General features: G+C 35.9%; 1 protein-coding gene across 3 annotated transcripts in view; it reads left to right on the forward strand.

Annotated features, from left to right (window-relative positions):
* Nucleotides 1-19,731, forward strand: part of LOC150089668 (uncharacterized) — a 316,209-nt gene that overhangs the window by 109,100 nt on the left and 187,378 nt on the right. For all 3 annotated transcript variants that reach the window (XM_090368725.1, XM_090368724.1, XM_090368726.1), the window contains exons 4-6: nt 3,395-3,459; nt 4,871-4,982; nt 12,624-12,688. In XM_090368725.1, coding sequence (XP_090224851.1) covers nt 3,395-3,459; nt 4,871-4,982; nt 12,624-12,688 — 242 coding nt within the window. The remainder of the gene's footprint in view (nt 1-3,394; nt 3,460-4,870; nt 4,983-12,623; nt 12,689-19,731) is intronic.

Here is a 19,731-nt window from a genome sequence, read left to right on the forward strand (position 1 = left end):
AGGCAAAGGCAGTTTATGAGAAATCACTAGCAAACAGAGCAAAGAGGAGGGATAAAGAATTTTTCACATATATAAATGCCAAGAAGAGCAGGACAAACCAGATCGGACCTTTACGTAAGGGAAAGGGGATAGTAATAAATACACCAGCTGCCGTTGCAGATGAACTCAACAGTTATTTTGCATCGATGTTTACAAATGAAAAGCCTTTTGTGGCAATGGGAAATTGTGGGAGCGAAGTTAAAAAATATGTAATTAATGATATTGAAATTTCGCAAGATTATTTAATGAAAAAACTTTCAAGCCTACAGACCAGTAAGGCTCCTGGAGTTGATGGAATATACCCTATAATCTTGAGAGAGGCGGCAAGCGAGTGCATTGAACCACTGAGGCTGGTTATGCGAGCATCACTAGACTCTGGGGAGATTCCCTTGGATTGGAAAAGTGCCAATGTATCTCCCATACATAAGGGTGGCTCTAAAAGTGAAGTGGGAAATTATCGACCTGTCAGTCTGACTTCAGTAGTAGGGAAAATCATGGAGGCAATGATCAAGGGTGGAATTCAGGATCATTTGGATCGAATTGAAATTCTCAAGGATACTCAACATGGTTTTGTAAAGGGAAAATCATGTTTAACAAATCTGGTTCGCTATTTCGAAAGGGTCACTCACGAGCTGGATTTAGGGAATAATTTCGACATTGTTTATTTAGATTTCAGCAAAGCTTTTGACTCAGTCCCACATGAGCGGTTGCTTTATAAGCTGGAACAGGTTGGAATCACTGGGAAAATCCTTAGATGGATAGAAGGATGGCTTCAGGGCAGGAGGCAGAGGGTTGTGATAAATGGCTATTCCTCAGATTGGGTTGATGTAAGAAGTGGGGTTCCCCAAGGATCAGTATTAGGACCACTGTTTTTTTTTAATTTTCATAAACGACATTGATGAAGGGATAGAGGGCGTGATGTCTAAATTTGCAGATGATGTTAAAATTGGTAGAGTAGTTAATGATCACTGTCAAGCTGAGCTTCTTCAGAGAGACCTAGATAGACTTCAAGAATGGTCAGAAAAATGGCAGCTGTGCTTTAATCCAACAAAGTGTAAGGTATTACACCTGGGAAACAGTAATCCCAAAATAACTTATTCACTTGGTGGAGTTCAACTAAACCCAGTACTGGAGGAAAGGGACTTGGGTGTTACAATACGGTCAGACATGAAATTCTCTGAGCATTGTAAACAGGTTGCAAGGAAGGCCCATGGTGTCCTATCGATGATCTGTCGAACTTTTGCAAGTAGAGATAGGGACGTGATAATCCCATTATATAAGGCTTATGTTAGACCACACTTGGAATACTGTGTTCAAGTATGGAGACCGCACCTAAAGAAAGACATCGAGCTTCTTGAAAGGGTGCAAAGAAGGGTAACTCACCTGGTGAGATTGGCAAAAGGGCGTCCTTATGAAGAAAGACTTCGAATATGTGGGTTGCAGAGTTTGGAAACTAGACACCTTAGAGGAGATTTGATTGAGGTGTTTAAGGCTCTGAGAGGCATCAGTAAAATGAATGAGGACAAAATTTTCAAGATTATAAATGATGCTAGAACTAGGGGACATAAATTCAAGTTACGGGGGGAAATGTTTAGATTGGACTGCAGGAAGTTTTATTTTATCCAGCGAGTTATAAATTACTGGAATAAGTTGCCTTCATGGGCGGTAGAAGCCGACAGTTTGGGGAAATTCAAAGGTCAACTGGGTAGTACTTTCGGGTAAGGGAAGCGTATAGGATGATAGGATTAATTTCCTTTTTATTTCATTTTATTATTTTTATTTATTTATTAATTATTATTATTTATTTAATTTTTGTTTTTATCATTGTTTTGTTTGGATTTTTTTTTTTTTTTTTTTTGGGCTGGTGCAGCATAAGCCATAGGCTTTCTTGCACCATGCGGCCGTTACTAATACTAATACTAATAAACAGGTAGTAAACTCGACCTTATTGCATTTGCAATAATACTGACAGCTGGAATTCTGTGGGGTTTTACATTATTGTGGTAAAATGTGTTTCTCCTTCATCAGTTATCCTACGTTAGCTGCGAAATCTGCTCTTTGTTCCTATTTTTGAAGCTTCGTAAACAAAAATTGTGCAGGTAGCAAAACTTGCCGCACAATCTAAAATTTTGGTATAAATACCTGACCGCACAATAAAAACTATACAGGTAGAGGGATGACTGTATATGCGAATTTTACCAGTAGGGATAAGGAGATGTTGCAGTTCTGGAAGCCTCATTTTATGAAGGATGTGGATCTGTTAGAACAGGTGCTGAGAAGAGCAACCAGATTAGTAAGGGGAACAAAAGGACACTCTTGCCAAGAAAAGCTTAAGTTCTGCAAATTGAAGCTGTTATTGTTGTTATTTAGTTTTTAGGAGCATAGCAACTAAGGCCATATTGCTCTGGGGATATGCGGTAGTCATTCCCTGACCTTTCCGCATCCTCCGTATTTGGTGGTCACAGGCTCGAACCCGGGTCTAATCAAGAAACGTGTGTTACGCACTGCTATTCCTGGCCACCTGGCTACGGAATTTGCAGCATCTGAAAACCAGGCACTTGCAAGATGTGACAGGCATTTAAGGCTTTGAATGGATCCTTACTTTTGCTTAGACAACACGTATGAGGGTATACATTTAAATTGAGAAAGGATGGTTTATAGTTGGAACAACCTCAATCTGGTGGTGTGGAAGTGGGTGTCTTTAATAAATTTAAGGAAGAATTAGAAAAATTATTAGAGGGGGATGGTCAGGTGATGTGGGGAATGGATTATGGATTGAGTAAGCTAAATGCTAATGACATCCTTCCTCCTGCTGAGATTATACACATGAGGGGACATAAATTTAGGAAGGATGGTCAAGATAGATGTGTAGGAATTTGCCTTCAGCCACCAGGTAGTTTGTTTGTTGGAACAAACTCTCATTTTGTGTTGTGTATGTGGTTAGTCTAAATAATTTAAAAGAAAAAGTAGTCAGATTTTTTTAGATTAGTTGCTAATGCTCCTAAAAACCAATAAAAAACAAACAAACAACAACAATGGATGCAATATAAACTTGCTTTCTTGCATAAATAGCTGGCAATAATAACAGTAAGGGTATATTTTTTATTTATTTATTTTTTTTTTTTTCTTCTTTCATGCTGATATAAATTTGCTTACTTGCAACATATACCACCACTAATACTAATGCTAATTCCTCATTCACTCTGTTTAGCCTTGGTGATTCTGCTGAATCGCCATTTAAAAATCATATTTATAAAAATGAAATTCAGTGTATTTGTTTTAATTCCATGTTTTTGGATAATTTTATTGCAGTGTTTTAAATTTTAAATAAGAGAATTTGTTAAATATATTTCAGAATAAAAGGAAAAGCAGTGAAATCACACCAAATGTGGAAACAGTGAAATCATTTCTTTCAAAGCTGTAAGTGAATTATTTTAAGCCTGTAATATGCAATTTTTAAAATCTTTCTATTAAATGTGGCAGTGCAAGAGGCGTCTCAGTTATACATGATGATGTATCACAGTGGTTTTCAATCTTTTTTTTAATAACGGCACCCCTAAGTAATTTACTTTATTTTGCGGCACCCCTACTTAATTTTCTGCCTGTTAGATCCGATTCTCTCTCTCTCTCTCTCTCTCTCTCTCTCTCTCTCTCTCTCTCTCTCTCTCTCTCTCTCTCTCTCTCTCTCTCTCTCTGTGTGTGTGTTAAAAATAAATGTTATATGTTAGTTATTATTATAAAAATTACAATTTCATAACACAAATTGTATATGTACAGTATATAATAATTTTATTCTTTATATGGAGGTAAACTAAGTAAACAATTATAGATCACCACAAAATTAAAAAGATACTGTACACCTCTTTATAACGAAATAAACATATAAATAAAAAAAAAGTTTAAGTAACTTAAGCCCAAATTGCGTGGCGCCCCTGGAATGTTGTTGCGGCACCCCGGTTGAAAACCACTAATGTATCATAAAAATTGCTGAAGAAATTGTACACAATGAAGTGGAGGCAGATATGGTGGGGTGTTGGAGTTCTACAAAGAACAACTCCTGAATCAAGATTTAGTACAGCTGTACGAAGAACTTGGACTCGATAAGGATTAGATATATTTGAGAAAGAATATTTATGAGAGCACGACAAATGTTTTGATGAGAAACATCAATATGACAAAGAAACTTTAAATGAATTCTTGGAATGTGATTGCCAAACTGAGCACTCAAAAATTTCAAGAGGTGTAAGCAATGTACTCTACCCTTAATATGTATTGCTGGGAGAGAAGAGAAAAGCAGACACACCTACAGTTGTATACCTTGACCTGAAACTGTATGCATACAGCTTCAGATGAAGAATCCCCCCCCTATGCATGTCATTTGAAAAAGATTAACAGTAATTAAAAGTGCTAAAAATTTTATCAATGTAAGTGAACAGTACCATATATTAATTTTTTTTTTTTTTTTTTTTTGTTTTCTACTTTTATCATTTTCCTTTTCTGAAAGTGAGTTATTATTTAAGAAATATACACAAACAAGTAAAAACACAGAGCAGTGACCAGAGTAGTTATAATAAAGGATAAAAACTAAAAAATATGCTAGTCAGGTTGGTTAAGGTACTGGATTCCATTCCCCATTTGTTATTTCTTATGGAAGATTTGCATCTGACTAACACGATTTCACCCTACAAAATTTTTTTAAAGAATATAGTGTTTAGTTGGGGATGGTGTACTTTATATTACATATATTTTGATATTTGAATTTGCTTATTCTATCAGTAGGTTAGGAATTATAAATTATTATTCGTTTTTCCATCTCTCTCCTTTTCTACAGCTCATTTACGCTAGATGACTTGTCAGTGATAAGAAAAACTGTTGAAGATGATTATGTTTTCCAGAAAGCTATGGAAATTAGGTGTAAACAAGTTGAAAAGTCTAATGATGAGGTAACTGTTATTTATAATTAAGCTTATAATTATTTACAGTTATGAGCTTTTGTAAAAGGCTTTTCTTTTTCAATTCCTACTATTAGTTCACACTCTCCCTATATCTTGTTCAAATTTTCAATCGTTAATAAAATACTTTTTATTCATCCACTCAAGTTCAAATACATTTTTTTAAACTTGTAGTGGATGACACTTGATGTTAATACAGTTTTTTCAAATATTAATTAATTAATTTTAGTTTTATATGGGAGAAAAAAATTTCTCTTATATAAGATATTTAGCAGGATATAAATTTAGGAATAAAATTGAAATCAACAGGCAGTAGCTCAATCGGTAAAATGCAAGGATTTCAGTATTTTTCACGTGAAGGTGAAGAATGCGAATTCAGTTCTTGCGAAAATCAATAATTTTTTGATAAATTTTTGTTATTCATCCACTCAAGTTCAAATACATTTTTTTAAACTTGTAGTGGATGACACTTGATGTTAATACAGTTTTTTCAAATATTAATTCATTAATTAAATTTAATTAATTAATTTTAGTTTTATATGGGAGAAAAAAATTTCTCTTATATAAGATATTTAGCGGGATATAAATTTAGGAATAAATACCGTCAGTGGCGAAGCGTATAGATCGCTGGAAAAAAATTTCTTTTTCAGATTCTTTTTCATTCTGGGTTCTAGTCTGAGTCAAGGAGGGAACAAAATGGAAAATGAAAAATGTGAATAAAAATAATAGTCCAACACCATATATAGAAAGGAAAATGGAAAATTGCAAGGAAATTCACTTTCTATTTTGCCACTTAATATTGTGATTCTGTCATATGTATATACATATTTATATTAATTGCAATTATTTAATAAAAAGTAACTAAAATAAAATTTTTCTTTGTTGACCTAAGTAGGAATTGACTTAAAAAAAATTTTTTTTATATTACTTGTTTTCTTTTTTTTCCTCTAATTTTTCCAGAAGATTTTTAGTTTATTTTAATAATGAGGCCACTTAAATGTGGTTGAGTCTGGATTTGAGGTATTCTCCTATTTAACATTCAGTTGTTGAACACTTAATTTGGACATTCATTCTCAGTGTATAAAAATAAAATATTGTTTCCGACTCACAAACCAATCAAGAGCATTTATTCATAATGCCTTTGTAGGTGCAGAAGCTTTCACTTGTTCTTCAATTAAAAATATTAGTAATTTTAAGTTGGCTAGTGGATATGTTCTTGATTCTAAAATGAGCATGAGCTTCTCCCCCTCCCCCCTTTTTTCTCTCTCTCCAATGTATACCTCAGCACTCTGCCAGGAACAGGTCCAGGAGGCATACACTCATCAACCACTTTTCCCTATCTCCCTATCCTCGGTGCCCTACTCTTTGTCTCTGCATATCCACCATCTCCCCCTCAAATCATCTAACCTAGTTTTTCTCAAACTCCCTTTGTGCTTCTTCACAACTTTTCCCTCCATCCCATTTTTGATCAGTCTTTCACCTCACAGCACATTTTCAGTCTAGTTTCTTTTGTCTTCTGAGGATAATCCCATGTCAAGTGGCCTAATTTTGAAGATGGTCCATTCTTGACCATCTTCAATTTAGTTGAAACTTGGTGTAGATATTTAAACAGGTTTCCAAAGAAGCTGTACAAAAATTCAGTTCAAAATATAATATGCTTGAGGCACCAGCACCTGTGTTATGTGGAGCAAATCGCAAAAAATTTTCAAAGTTTTTTAAGTGTTACTATTGTACAACATTGAGAGGTAGTGCTCTGAAACTTGTTTTACCTAGTTAACTTTTGCCAGAGAATGCAAAACATTTGGTGTCCAAACTCAAAAAACTTCACATTTTTTACAATGCGGTCTAAAACTGGCACCAAAAATTTGTCGCGAAAAATTTAAGCAAGACTTTTGAAAGTCATAACTTTGAAATAAAAACCTTTGGTACCTTCTTCTTCGGTCATTCCATTTAACATCTGCATGAATTCAGCCTAACTAAATACGAGCTCTTATACTTGTTTGCTGGCTGAGATATTTCCCTTCAAAGATAGACCCAAAATTTGACCTAACTTTAGAGGCAAATATCTTAATGTGGGACACCTTCAATTCTCCCATTTTTGCTACCATTGGAAAGAGCAGGTTTTAAGCAATAAGAATCGTGGTTTTTCAGTTTTGTGTCTTGCTACTTAAGGCCTAAAAAATGGCCTTAAACATTTTATATTTTCCACATAATACAGTAAACCCCCGCTATTCGCGGTATCTGTATTCGCGATTGCCGATTTAATATAAAATGAAACCTAAAAAATGTGAATTTTAAAGCGCCGTGAATATTTTCCGCCATAAAAAAAATATGGGTGTGGCTAAAATTATCTTTCCCGGTCAAAACAGCGCTCAGTGGGTGGGGGGAGAGAGGTGACAAAATCGCGAGCGTGAATGTTTCTTGCTAATCCTTGTTCAATATGTGTTATGCGATTGTTATGGAAGGTTTCGTCGTTTGCTTTTAATTTATATGCTTATAAATTGAATAAATTTATCAATTTATAAATTGATATGTTTTCAAAAGTGATAAATCTACCGTTTTGCAGTGTAAAACAGACTTTTTCGAGTGTGTTAACGGAAGAAAGTGACTTTATTGCCGTTTATATTTTTCTAACCCGTACAAAAATATGACTACGAATAACAAGAGAAATGTGAAAATATCAAAGAAGGTGATGACATTAGCGAATAAAATTGAGTTATTAGATAAAATTTCTAATGGTGAAAGTGTCTCCTCAGTGGCAAAACATTATAAAATCAATGAGTCAACGGTACGATCAATCAAGAAATCGGAAGAAAAAATCCGCCGTAGTGTCCGTGAAAATGCGCTAATTGCTTCAAAAATTTGCTCTGTAACTCGTGATGTTAAATTAGAAAAAATGGAAAAAGCTTTAAATCAGTGGATAGAAGACCGAACTCAAAATAAAATTCCGTTAAATTCACTCATCATTCGTGAAAACGCAAAACTCCTTATCAGCGCTTTAGCGAAACTGGTGATATCACTGGCGGGATAGGTTTTTTAGCTAGCAAAGACGCTGGTTTGAAAGATTTGTTTGAAATTTCTAATAAATATTACATTTAATATTAAATTGTTTCTTATTTTCATTTCGATGCCATATGCTTGCATTTCACTATGTACTGTCTATGTACATAGTCATATTATGAAGGTACATATAATACATACATAGACAAAATTTTAGACTAGTTTTTCTTATATATTTCATACTTTGGAACGGAACCCTTTATTACTATGGGAGCCATAACTCAGTATTCGCGGCATTTCTCAGGAACGTAACCCCCGCGAATAGCGGGGGTTTACTGTATTTGCATACTTATTTGATGAAGTTTCACATCTCAATAAGGACAGAATTATTGTATTTACAAGAGTGAACTTTTCTGCAATTACTCTGCCCTTTGGTTTAAGGAAAAAGGATATATTGCCAATGCATAAAAAGATCTGTATTTTTTACAATGGGGGTGCAAATGGCAAGAAAAGAAATTGCATGGGTTTCTTTAGTGCAAGTTTCCAAGCCTGAAAAGTGGTCTTTATTCAGGATTCCAAGCATAATGATGATGTTCTATTGGTTTCTAAGGTTGAAAGAAGTTATAACTGCAACAAAATTTATTTAAAACACAATACAATTGAAATAAGCAAGTGAGTGTGAAGATATTGAATCACTACTTTGTAATGGACTGGAATTTTTCATTGATGGTTGATAATACTACTTCAGGCAAGCTATATTGTCATCCCATTGTTGTTGTTTTTGGAGCTGGAAGATTGGCAATAATTTGTTGTTCAGGAGTCCAGCAGACATCTTGTCTAGCAGGCCAGTGAAATGAGTGAGCTGCTCCATGAGGATGCATGAAATTTACCAATACATAATGTTCTTTAAATGAAATTTCACAAATATTTTCAATCTACCAATTATTGTCATAAATACAGGCAATGTATTGGCCAGGTTTGTAAATTAATGATTGGCACGTTGAATATTGGTTTCACTAGTCTGATCTACATGAGCTACAAATGATAATGGTGTGTCATTTGATACTCTGCAACAGTGGCGTAGGAACACCTTGACATTGGGGCAGGTGCCAAGGGCGGCAACAGGAGAAGGACGCCACTGACAGGCCACATCAGTACAGTGCCAAGCTATTTCGACACCCGAGGCTAGCTGACGAAATGGCACCCCTCGATGATGTTGAATCAAGATGACAGCACAGGGATGGTGAAAATTAATTTTCACACAGCGATTCAAGCCTGCATGCATCCTTACAGCTGAGTACATACTGCATAGCATCATAGATCTATTTGCTATCCAGAATGTAACTTTGAAGGAACCAATCAGGCGATCGCTTCATCAGCGCATGCTTGAATGCATAGTAGTTTGCAATTCACGCATTGTGTACAAACTGAATAAGTTATAAGTTATAGTGCTTTTGAGATTGCTATATAAACAGGTAATCGTGAATATTGTGATTTATAATTTAAATAAAACAAAGGCCAAATTAATTTTAGACATGCCACCAAAGGAAAAAAGCGGACATCAGTGCCACGTAGAAAGACTGCATAAAGAGGAAATTAGAAAAAAACATTCTGCTAGTTTACAAAACTGGATTACAATAAGCCACTCCAAACCTGAAAGTGACAAAGAAAATAAACATGCCTCGAATGAAGATGAAATAAATGATGATGCCACTGAAATGGGAGTCCAAGAAAAAGCTCAAACAGTTGAAGTTCTTTTAAAAGAATTAGAAAGTGTGGACAATAACCAACAACAGTTGACAGAAGAAAATGATGGCAGCAAATATATTCATATGGAACATGTAAGTCTGAATTTTAATGATCTGACCACATGGAACTTTAATACCCACAAAAACAGATCTCTTATGGTGCAATAGGGTCCCGAACATATAGTCTTAAATATGTACCTGTCACTAATGGCTGATGTTTCAATAATTCGTGGAAATACAAAAATGAAGGTATTGAAAATAAAAAGAGAGGAAATAGTTATTTTATTGCAAAAACAAAGATGCATATATTGTTTTCCGTGCCTCTTATTTGTATCTGGCACAAATAACGTTCCATTTTGCAGCTCAGATGGATTTAAGGATTGGAAACATCTAAGCCCAAACGTTCTTTTTCATGAGAATTCATTACAACACATAAACAATTTCACAAAATGGAAATTATTAGAAAAGGGTCTTCAAAAAGGTGGACTAATTGATGACGCTGTAGAAGCAGCACTAAGAAGTGAAATTTCGAAATGGCATCATATATTGAAAATATTGTTCTGTGCTGAAAATAATTTGTCATTTCGTGGACATGCTAGTAATATCGATACCGAAGGAAAAAAATTGTGGCGTATTTTTAAACTTCATAAAATTTGTCAACCAATTTGATGTTGCATATTAAACACCACACTAATTATTTATCTACAGTTAAAATTAATAAATTCAGAATGAATTTATTAATTTGTTAGCACAAAAAGTACAAAGTGAAATAATTTTCGATAATTACCAATTATCGAAAAAAGGCACGTAGCCACAAATTTGCCAAGGGTGCCGAAAACCTAGCTACGTTTCTGCTCTGCAAACACGAATCTGTCTTGCATCAATAGGAATGAAGTGATGATTTTCTCTTGTTCCAGCTATAGTATGACCGTCTGTGAATCTTTTCTCTTGAAATGGCCTTACTTGCTCAATTTCCTCTTTAGAAACAAAACAGAATTTTATTCCAGTCACATGCTTGTCACAAAACAGGTTTTGGTTTTCAGTTGGGCGTTGGAGACTTGCACGTGCTACCAATTGTTTTATTGTTCCACCAATTCCATCACATGGTGACTTGCCATGGCTAGTGCCAAAGAAATTCCATCCAGCACTGATATCCAAAATCCTTCTGATGATGACACAAGTTAATAAAATTATTGAAATTCTTGTATTGAGCTGCAGAACCATTACCGAAGTAGTAAATGTGCCTGATTTCTGTCATGAAACTCTTCAAATATTCAATTAAGTTGGTTAGAAAAACATGCACTGCAATTGTGTCATGTCGAAGGCAGTCACTGATTATGCAGAAACTTATATTCTGAAGTTCAACATCTTTGTAATAAATGACAAATGGATGCAATGTAGCTTGGCTATTCTCCCTAATGATCAATTCTCCTGTCATTAGGCTTTCCTTTGTTGACTTCAAATGGTAGCTTTGATGTTTAGCAATGTAGTGATGACAGCAAAGGTTAAATATCTTTGTACTCAACTCTTCCATAAAATCTTCTGTTGTTAATTTCTTTGTGTCCAGTGTATCTCTGTCCGTGTATACCCATTGCTTGAATTCAATAATATCTTCTGGTTCATTGTTTTCAAAAATATTCTCTAGAAACTTTTTAAATTCATCTATTCCTGAACATTTTTCACACCAATGAAGCATACAATCTTTTGACTCCAAATCACAGACTGTTTTATCAATGAGAACCTTGTAATCACATTCAACAGGACTTGCTGCTAGCATTAACTTGACATTTTGATGGATTGTGCATACACATACAGAATGTGTTCCTGGTGCACCAACTGTGACACACCACTTACCAAACAACATTTGAATGGAATGACTACCGCATATCCCAGAGCAATATGGCCTTAGTTGCTAATGCTCCTAAAAAAACCAAACAACAAACAACCCCCCCCCCCATTTTTTTATTTATTTGAATTCAGCACTAGCAAAAATTAGTGTACAAAAGTATAAGGATACAGTTCCATAGTGTCTAATGTCAAGCTATAAATACATTAATGATTAAAGAATTGTACCAGGAGCTATAGTAAATTCACTTTTTATGTTAATATAGAAGTAATGCATATAATCTTTGAAAAAAAAAGTAATTGTACAGGCAGGTTAACTAATATAAAATCTTTACGTTAAGCTTAAATTTACAAAGTGAACGAAGAATGCTGAGAAGGCAGTTAGTTTTTGAGTCTCTAAACTTGAGTAATGTTTTCCAAAAAAAAAAAAAAACCTTTAATACAATATTATAATTAATACAAATTTAATAAACCCTGGAAGCAAAATTGGCGCTCTCTCTCTCTTTCTCTACAATGCATTCATAGTTATTCATTTAAATTTTAGTTGTATAGGGGATCAACTTAGTTATTTAATAGGGTAGAGGGGGGAACTACCTCTACCATACTGTATTTTCCCAAACCCACCCACCCACACCGACACATACACATACTTCTTAAGAGGCTCACTTATTCCTTCCTGGGGTATCTATAAATTGTTAATCTAGCCCATGCAGGTTACAACTGGGAAACCTCCCCCTCCATCCCCACACCTTCTGTCTCAACTCACTGTGAGACTGAAGGCAGAGTTATAAAAATATATAAAGATCCTAAAATAATTTTTTAGGAAGATAAAAATATTTTTGGAACACTGCAGCACATTTGAAAATTTAGTATAATGTAGTAAATATATAAGTAAATGTAGTAAAAGCTTTTAACTAATAAAAAATATATTGCCATGCTAGTGAGTTTGTTCACATATTAAAATTAATAGTATAATTTGATATTATTCATTTGAACTCTTCTTTTGTACCATAACTTCATATTTATTTATTTTTTTAAGTCAGATGTGATTAGAAGGAATAATTTTCACCCTGAGATGGATAAAAGGGAAACCTCTCAGGAAGCGTAAGTTTTTATTTTCCTATTAAATTTTGAAAACTGAGTATATTTAATATTTGCTTAAATAATGATGCTTGATCAATCTGTCATCCACATTTTGATCAAAAGAAACAGTCTGTTATTTAAAATTGTTCTTAATTTTATTCAGTTTGGTGGCAAATACATATTTTGCCCCAAAGTTACTACTGTAATCTGAGAAATAATTGTTCTTAGCTATCGTTTTGCAGACTTCTAGCTTAGTCATTAATAGCTTACCTGCTGAATGGAAAGGATCCTGGATAAAATTTTTCCATGGTTTCCACGTAGTACTGAGTTAACCAGTTTTAGTTGGAGATTGTCGGTTCTTCACTAAGGAATTTCAAAGTTTTGCCTTGCTTTGGAACTCCTACAGTTTAGAGACAATACATAAGATGCATCATGATCTGAGTTACTGTTGTGTTTTTTTATATCCCAATTTATCTGTATTTTATATAATTTAAATGGGAATTTTCAGAATGCTACAGTTACATTGTAAAAAAAAGGAGTTACCAGAGAAGTGCTATTGACTCTCTTGGAAGCTTGAACAGTAAAATGATATAGGCACATGCAAAGACCAAACAGCCATCATGGAATGATATGTCCCGACTGAGAGGGACTATTCCAGACTTCATTTGATCAGTACAACTCTTTACTTTGGTCAGTTGAGAAACCTTTAGTAAAATCAAATACAATTAAATTATCTGTTCTCAATAACAATAACTATTCCTTCAACTTTATCCATAACAAAACTAATCGAATTAAAGAGAGCTTTTCTTTAAGTCCCCCCCCACAGAAAATTAGGACCTTCCCTGCTACTTTGCCAGAAAAAAACCTCAAACTAAAATCATACTTGGGGCTGAACCCTTCACTCCCTATTGTACAGTAGGTACTATTTTCTTTTAGTATTAGTATTGATTCTGGAAATGAGACTATATTGTGTGGCTGTGCATTTTGGTATCTCTTCATAGCAGGTTAGTTATTGAAATAATTTTGATGGATTTTTTTTTTTTATGCTAAACTGTAGTTAATATATAGTTAGAATTCCTATAGTCATGTAGGTAAGTTATTTTTGTATTTAGATAAGTATTTGGAAAGCTACAGCTTAATATTCAGATAGCCTTTGTTATTGGTATTTTGGCATGAACTTCTTAACTTTTGTTCAGTAGTTTAAATTTAATTTCACTAATGGTTAAAGTTTTGTTAACAGTTTTAATTTCTGTAATACTTTAATTTAAATTCTGTAACATATTGTAAATTTAAATTTTATAATCTTCCTAAAGTTCAAATTTTGCTTAAATAATGGTTGTTACAGTATCCACTTAGAATATACAAAGTGCAAGGACATGATGGCTCAGATGGAAATGTCTGCGGGCATTTCCGGTGAGGATCACAATTTTGTCAGTTTTTTAGCCTGTGGCATGTATTCTAAGATCACTCTAGTAGACAAACCTAGCTCGACTGACTGTTCTTTCTTTGCCCCTGATGTAAAGCACATACCCATCTCAAATTAAAACTTGGTGCATCCTGAAAAGAATTTGATTCACTGAAGAAATGGGTGCTTTCCCTAGAAACAGATGTAACTGGGAACTCATCAAGGGCTCAAGTATCCTGCGACCTGCCAGGTGATGCACCCCTTATTTGGGGTTCCAGAAAAGAATAGTGCATACTGTTCTGGATGAAAGCGATTTAGTTTTATTGGGCGACTGAATTGTCATGAAAATTGGTGATCTTTTTTGTAATAAAGATAGGTGGACCAGAACCAGGATGTGTTTTCGGAGCAACAGATTGTCAAATTTTAAGGGGATGAAGAGAGCATTATTATTGATGTGGGGACCAATGATATTAAACGAACCGGACTGTGCTGAAAAAATGCTGTTAGTTAGGTCAGAAATCATATGTGTCTGCAATTCTGCCCATATATGATAGGAGGGACTATATTATGCCGAAAACCTTGTGGATTTACTCAAGACTTGAGGGAATCCGCAAGACTCTAGGGAGGGAATTTTTATTAGGTGGTCCGCATTTGTAGGTAGAGGGAATCTATTTTGTAGAAATTGTATTCATTTGAACAAAGGTGGTGCAAGGATCATATGGCAGTATCACTGAGGATACCTTAAGGTTTCAAGGGAACTGCTAGTTGGGGAGGGAAGAAGGGTAATATAGTGCCGCATTTATCTGATGATATGAGTCAAAGTAATGCTTACCCTCACCTGAAGAATTCCTGTTTGTTGCTGCAACAGCTGATGTTAACAATATGTTCTAAGTGTAGAAATGTTTCAAATGAGTGGAATGATAAAGCTAGGGTAACAAGCCTAAATAACTTCAAGGGGTGTGTGTGTGTGTCAGAGTAGTAAACTATAGAAGAATACACTGAAAGGACAGAATTCGTTCTTGGGCAATGCGACACTGTCACCCCTCTTGCTAGTGGACAAACCCACCACTTGGCAGGTATGGAGGTACACTGCATCACTGCATTCACATAGATGGTAATTCGATGTCAGTATGGATAAATGTCGGTGAGTTAACCTTCTTTGAAAGAGGGATGATGGTGGGTGCCCAATGCATGGGTCACTCTGTTGCGGAGGTGGTATAGAAATTGCACTATCCCTCTTTGACAGTACCAAGAGTGTGTCGGGAATATGCCATTTCCGAGATAACATCTCATCATGGATAGTGCTGTGGGCGGAGTAAGGTGGTGGATGAATGTGGCCATCAACATCTGTCTCGCATTGTTTCGACCAACCGGAGAGCAACCATGGCACAAATCACTGCCAACTTAATGAGGAAGGTGCCAGAAACGTCTCCATCAAGACCATCAGGTGATCATTAGCCACAATAGATTATGGGAGCCACCAACCCACCAGAGTTCCATTGCTAACACCACGACACAGGACTCTATGCCTCAACTGGGCAAAAGAACATCGGCACTGGACCTTGGATGATTGTAGACAGGTCTCTTGATCTGATGAGTCCTGTTTCCAATTATTTCAAGTGGACGGGAGAATGCATATCTGGCAGAAACCACATGAAGCTATGCATATCACGTCAACAAGGAACTGTTCAGGCAGGTGGACGGTCGGTAATGGTCTGGGGCGTGTTCATATGGCATGCATTGGGACCTCTGGTATGTCTAGATGCATCTCCGAACTGTCCAGGTTACATGTTCATCCTTGCGGGCCATTTGCATCCCTTCATTGTCATCATGCACTCACAGTGCTCCTCCCCACGGAGCCGTGGTGACTAAAACATGGTTCGAAAAGCATGTTCTAGTGAATATGTCCTTCAAACCATGAACCCTGTGGAGCATCTTTGGGATGCTGTGAAAAGTTCGTTCTAGCTTTAGATCCTCTACCCAGGAATGCAACAGAATTATGGACAGCGGTGCAGAAAGCGTAGCTGGAAATATGTGGAATGCTTTCGTGAACTAGTAGACTCAGTGCCTCTCTGTGACTGCCCTTATCCAGGTGAAAGGTGGGCATGCCCATTACTAGGTAGGTATCCCATGATTTCTGGTCACTCAATGTACCTTGTCTTAACTGTGTCTGCAGTAGTAGTAGTAGTAATAGAGGTATGTGATGCAAGAAAGCAAGCGTATGAGCTTGCTTTCTTGCATCACATGCCTCCTAGTAATGTCAGGAGTGCTGTCATTAAAATTGTTGAATTCGAACTTCTGGTTAGGACAGCTGTTGCTGACATTATAGGGCTAAGATAAACGCTGTACCACCCAGAAATTGGGGATGTCAAGTTCCATTATGATATGTATAATGTATTTAGGAAAGATGGGGAAGATAGAAAGGGCGGTGAAGTCATGCTTCTTATCAAAAGCAGAGTGAATGTGACAAGAGCTTTTGCCATGTCAGAAGTTACGTCTGCCAGCATGGGATCTGTGCGGTGTGAGTTAGTTGAAGCAAAGGTATAATGAGAGTGGGAGTAGCCTACATGCCAGAAGATTATGAAGAGTATGACGAGTGTCTCGTAGCTGAGTGGGCAGGAGCGAGAGTGCAGTAGCACACGCTCCTTGAGTACACTGGGGTTCAAGCCCCTGACTGCTGAATACGGTCGATCTGCCAACCTGCACTGGACCAGCATGGCAGATTATGGTCCATTTCCCTCAGCATGAATTGTTGAGGAGGAGGCTTCCATCCTGCAGTGGTTTGATAATGGCTGCACTTTACTTTTACTTTATGACGAGTGTCTCTACATTCAGATGGAATGTGCAAACAAGTGTGAGTGTCTTATTATGGGAGACTTCAATCTGCCCTAGATCGACTGGAATAAGTGGGAGGGAAATTCGCCATGATCTAGTTTATTTAAAAAAAAATTTTAAATAAACTAGATTATTATTATTTGTATCAGCATTTTAGAGAAAATAATAGGAGTGAGAATATTCTGGACCTCGTCATTAAAGTACAGGAACCATTGGCAGGTAGTGATCACACAGTTGTTAGTTGGAAGATGAAGAAAGGTAAAGGCATGGGTTTAAATTTCAGAAGAGAGGATTATGACAGTTTAAGGCACATTACAGTAGAATTTCAGAATAACGGCACCTTCAGGGATTCAAGATGCTGTTATTTCGATTTTTCTGTAATCTAGAAAATTTGATTTTTGATATATTTAAAGCAAAAATAATGAGGCTAAATAAAAAATAAGAGAGTGAGAATGCAATTTTATTAACTGCACATAAAAAGCCTAAACCTGTTGACGATCCAATGTTATATTCTGCCATTAATGCACTCTTGCTTACTCCCGTTCTATTTTCTGTTATTATATCAAGTTTGTCACTAAGCTTTAATGTTGTTCTTCTTTTCTTCTCTGTATGAGATTTATTAACATTAGGAACCATAATGGGGGGGGGTTTAATTTTAAATAAATGTAAAACAGCGTGTAATCCGTGACATCAGTACAGAATTCACTTTCAAAATGATGAACTTAAACTTTTTTTTTTTTTTTTTTTTTTTTTCTGTGCCCATTTCAATGTGCCATTAGCTCGCAAATGTTCCATTATTTCAACCGTCTGCTGTATGTGGCATCGGCTAATTGGATGGATTGCAGAGTGAAGGTGAATACATTCGAATTATGGAATACATTTAAAGCAAAAATCACAGGAGCAATGGATGCATCATCATCATCAGCCATTTTCAATCCACTGCAGGATGAAGGCCTCTCCAGCAACTTTCCAGTTCCTTCTGTTTTGAGCACTGGCCATCCATTTACTACCCAAAAACTCATGAATTTCATCTATCCATCTCCGCCTTTGTCTTCCAGGTTTTCTTCTAGCTCCTCTTGGGTACCATTCTGTTATTTTCTTAGTCCATCTGTCATCATGTCTTCGAGCTATGTGTCCTGCCCAAGACCATTTTAGTTCTTTAGTTTTGATAAGAATGTCCTTTACTTGAGTTTGCTGCCTAATCCACGTGTTTCTCTTCTTACCTAACAGTCTGATTCCCAATATAATTTGCTCCATTCTTCGCTGTGTAGTTCTCAGCTTCTCTTCCATTCTTTTGGTGAGTGCCCAAGTTTCACTTCCATTAGTTATGGTGGGGAGTATACATTGATTCATTATTTTACATTTCAGACAATCTGGGATATTTCTCTTCAGTATGTGACTATATTTCCTGAATGCTATCCATCCAAAATTTATTCTTCTCTTGACTTCCAGCCATTTATCATTATTACAGTTAATAACTTGTCCCAGATAAGTATATGACTCCACCTTTTCAATTACTGCTCCTTCAATCATTATTTCCCTTTCTGTGGCATACTTGTTCATCATTACTTTTGTTTTAGCCATATTCATCTTTAGTCCAAAATCCTTACTAACTGTGCATAACTGATTAAGATTTTCCTCTAATTCTTTGGGATCGTGGCTTATGACCACAATGTCATCTGCAAATCGTAAATGGTTTAGGTACTCTCCGTTCACATTGTCTCCTTTCTGCGACCAGTCTAATCTTCTGAAAGCTTCCTCAAGGGCAGCAGTAAACAGCTTCGGAGATATTGTGTCTCCTTGTCGAACTCCTTTCTCGATTTTAAATTTGCTACTGTCTTTGTCTAGTCTAATAAAGGAGGTAGCACTCTCATATATTTTCTTCAAAATCATAATATATGGGGTATCTATGCCTTGTCTTTCCAGTGCCCGAAACATTGCCTTATGCTGTATGGAGTCAAATGCCTTTTCATAATCCACAAATGCCAGGCATAATGGTGTTTTATATTCATTTGCTTTCTCCATTAGCTGTGATATTACGTGAAGGTGATCCATAGTTGAGAATCCTGTCCTAAAGCCAGCTTGCTCTTTCGGTTGATTCTCATCAAGTATTCTTTCTAATCTGTTAGTAATGACCCTTGTGAACAACTTGTAGATGTGGGATAACAAGCTAATTGGTCTATAATTTCCAATTTCTGATTTATCTCCTTTCTTATGCAGCAAAACTATGATTGCATTATTCCACTGCTTAGGCATCACACCTTTTCTAATGCACTTTGTGAAGAGTCTTGCCAGTTTTTGTGTTATGTCTCTTCCTCCCAATTTTAACAACTCTACAGTAACTTCATCTTCCCCCAGGGCTTTCCGATTCTTCATTTTCTTCAATGCATGTTCTACCTCATCAGAAAGAATATCGGGTATGTCGTATGTGTTGCTACTTTGCAATCCATCTTCCCCACTGCTGGTATCATTCCCTCGCTCCTTGTATAATTCTCTATAGTAGTCTTCTGTTATTTGAATTATGCCTTCTCTGCTGTTTATAAGTACACCATCGCTATTCTTCAGTTTCAGTATCATTTGTCTTTCTGTATTACTGCTCATGGCTGCTGATTTAAATCCTTTGTTTTCCCTTAATGCTTGTTCTACTTTTCTTGTGTTAAATCTTCTTATGTCCTCTCTGAGTCTCTTTATAATTGCTTTGCATAACTCAGTATACTCAATTTTTTCCATGTTAGTGTTTTTCTTGCTCTTCATTTGTCGTCTTCAGTTCATCATGACAACTGTTTCTTGACTAATTTTTTCTTCTTTGGATTTCTGTTTCCCT

This window comes from Mastigoproctus giganteus, chromosome 2, assembly GCF_048544385.1.
Source record: "Mastigoproctus giganteus isolate SK-2022 chromosome 2, ASM4854438v1, whole genome shotgun sequence".
NCBI classification, from domain to species: Eukaryota; Metazoa; Arthropoda; class Arachnida; order Uropygi; family Thelyphonidae; genus Mastigoproctus; species Mastigoproctus giganteus.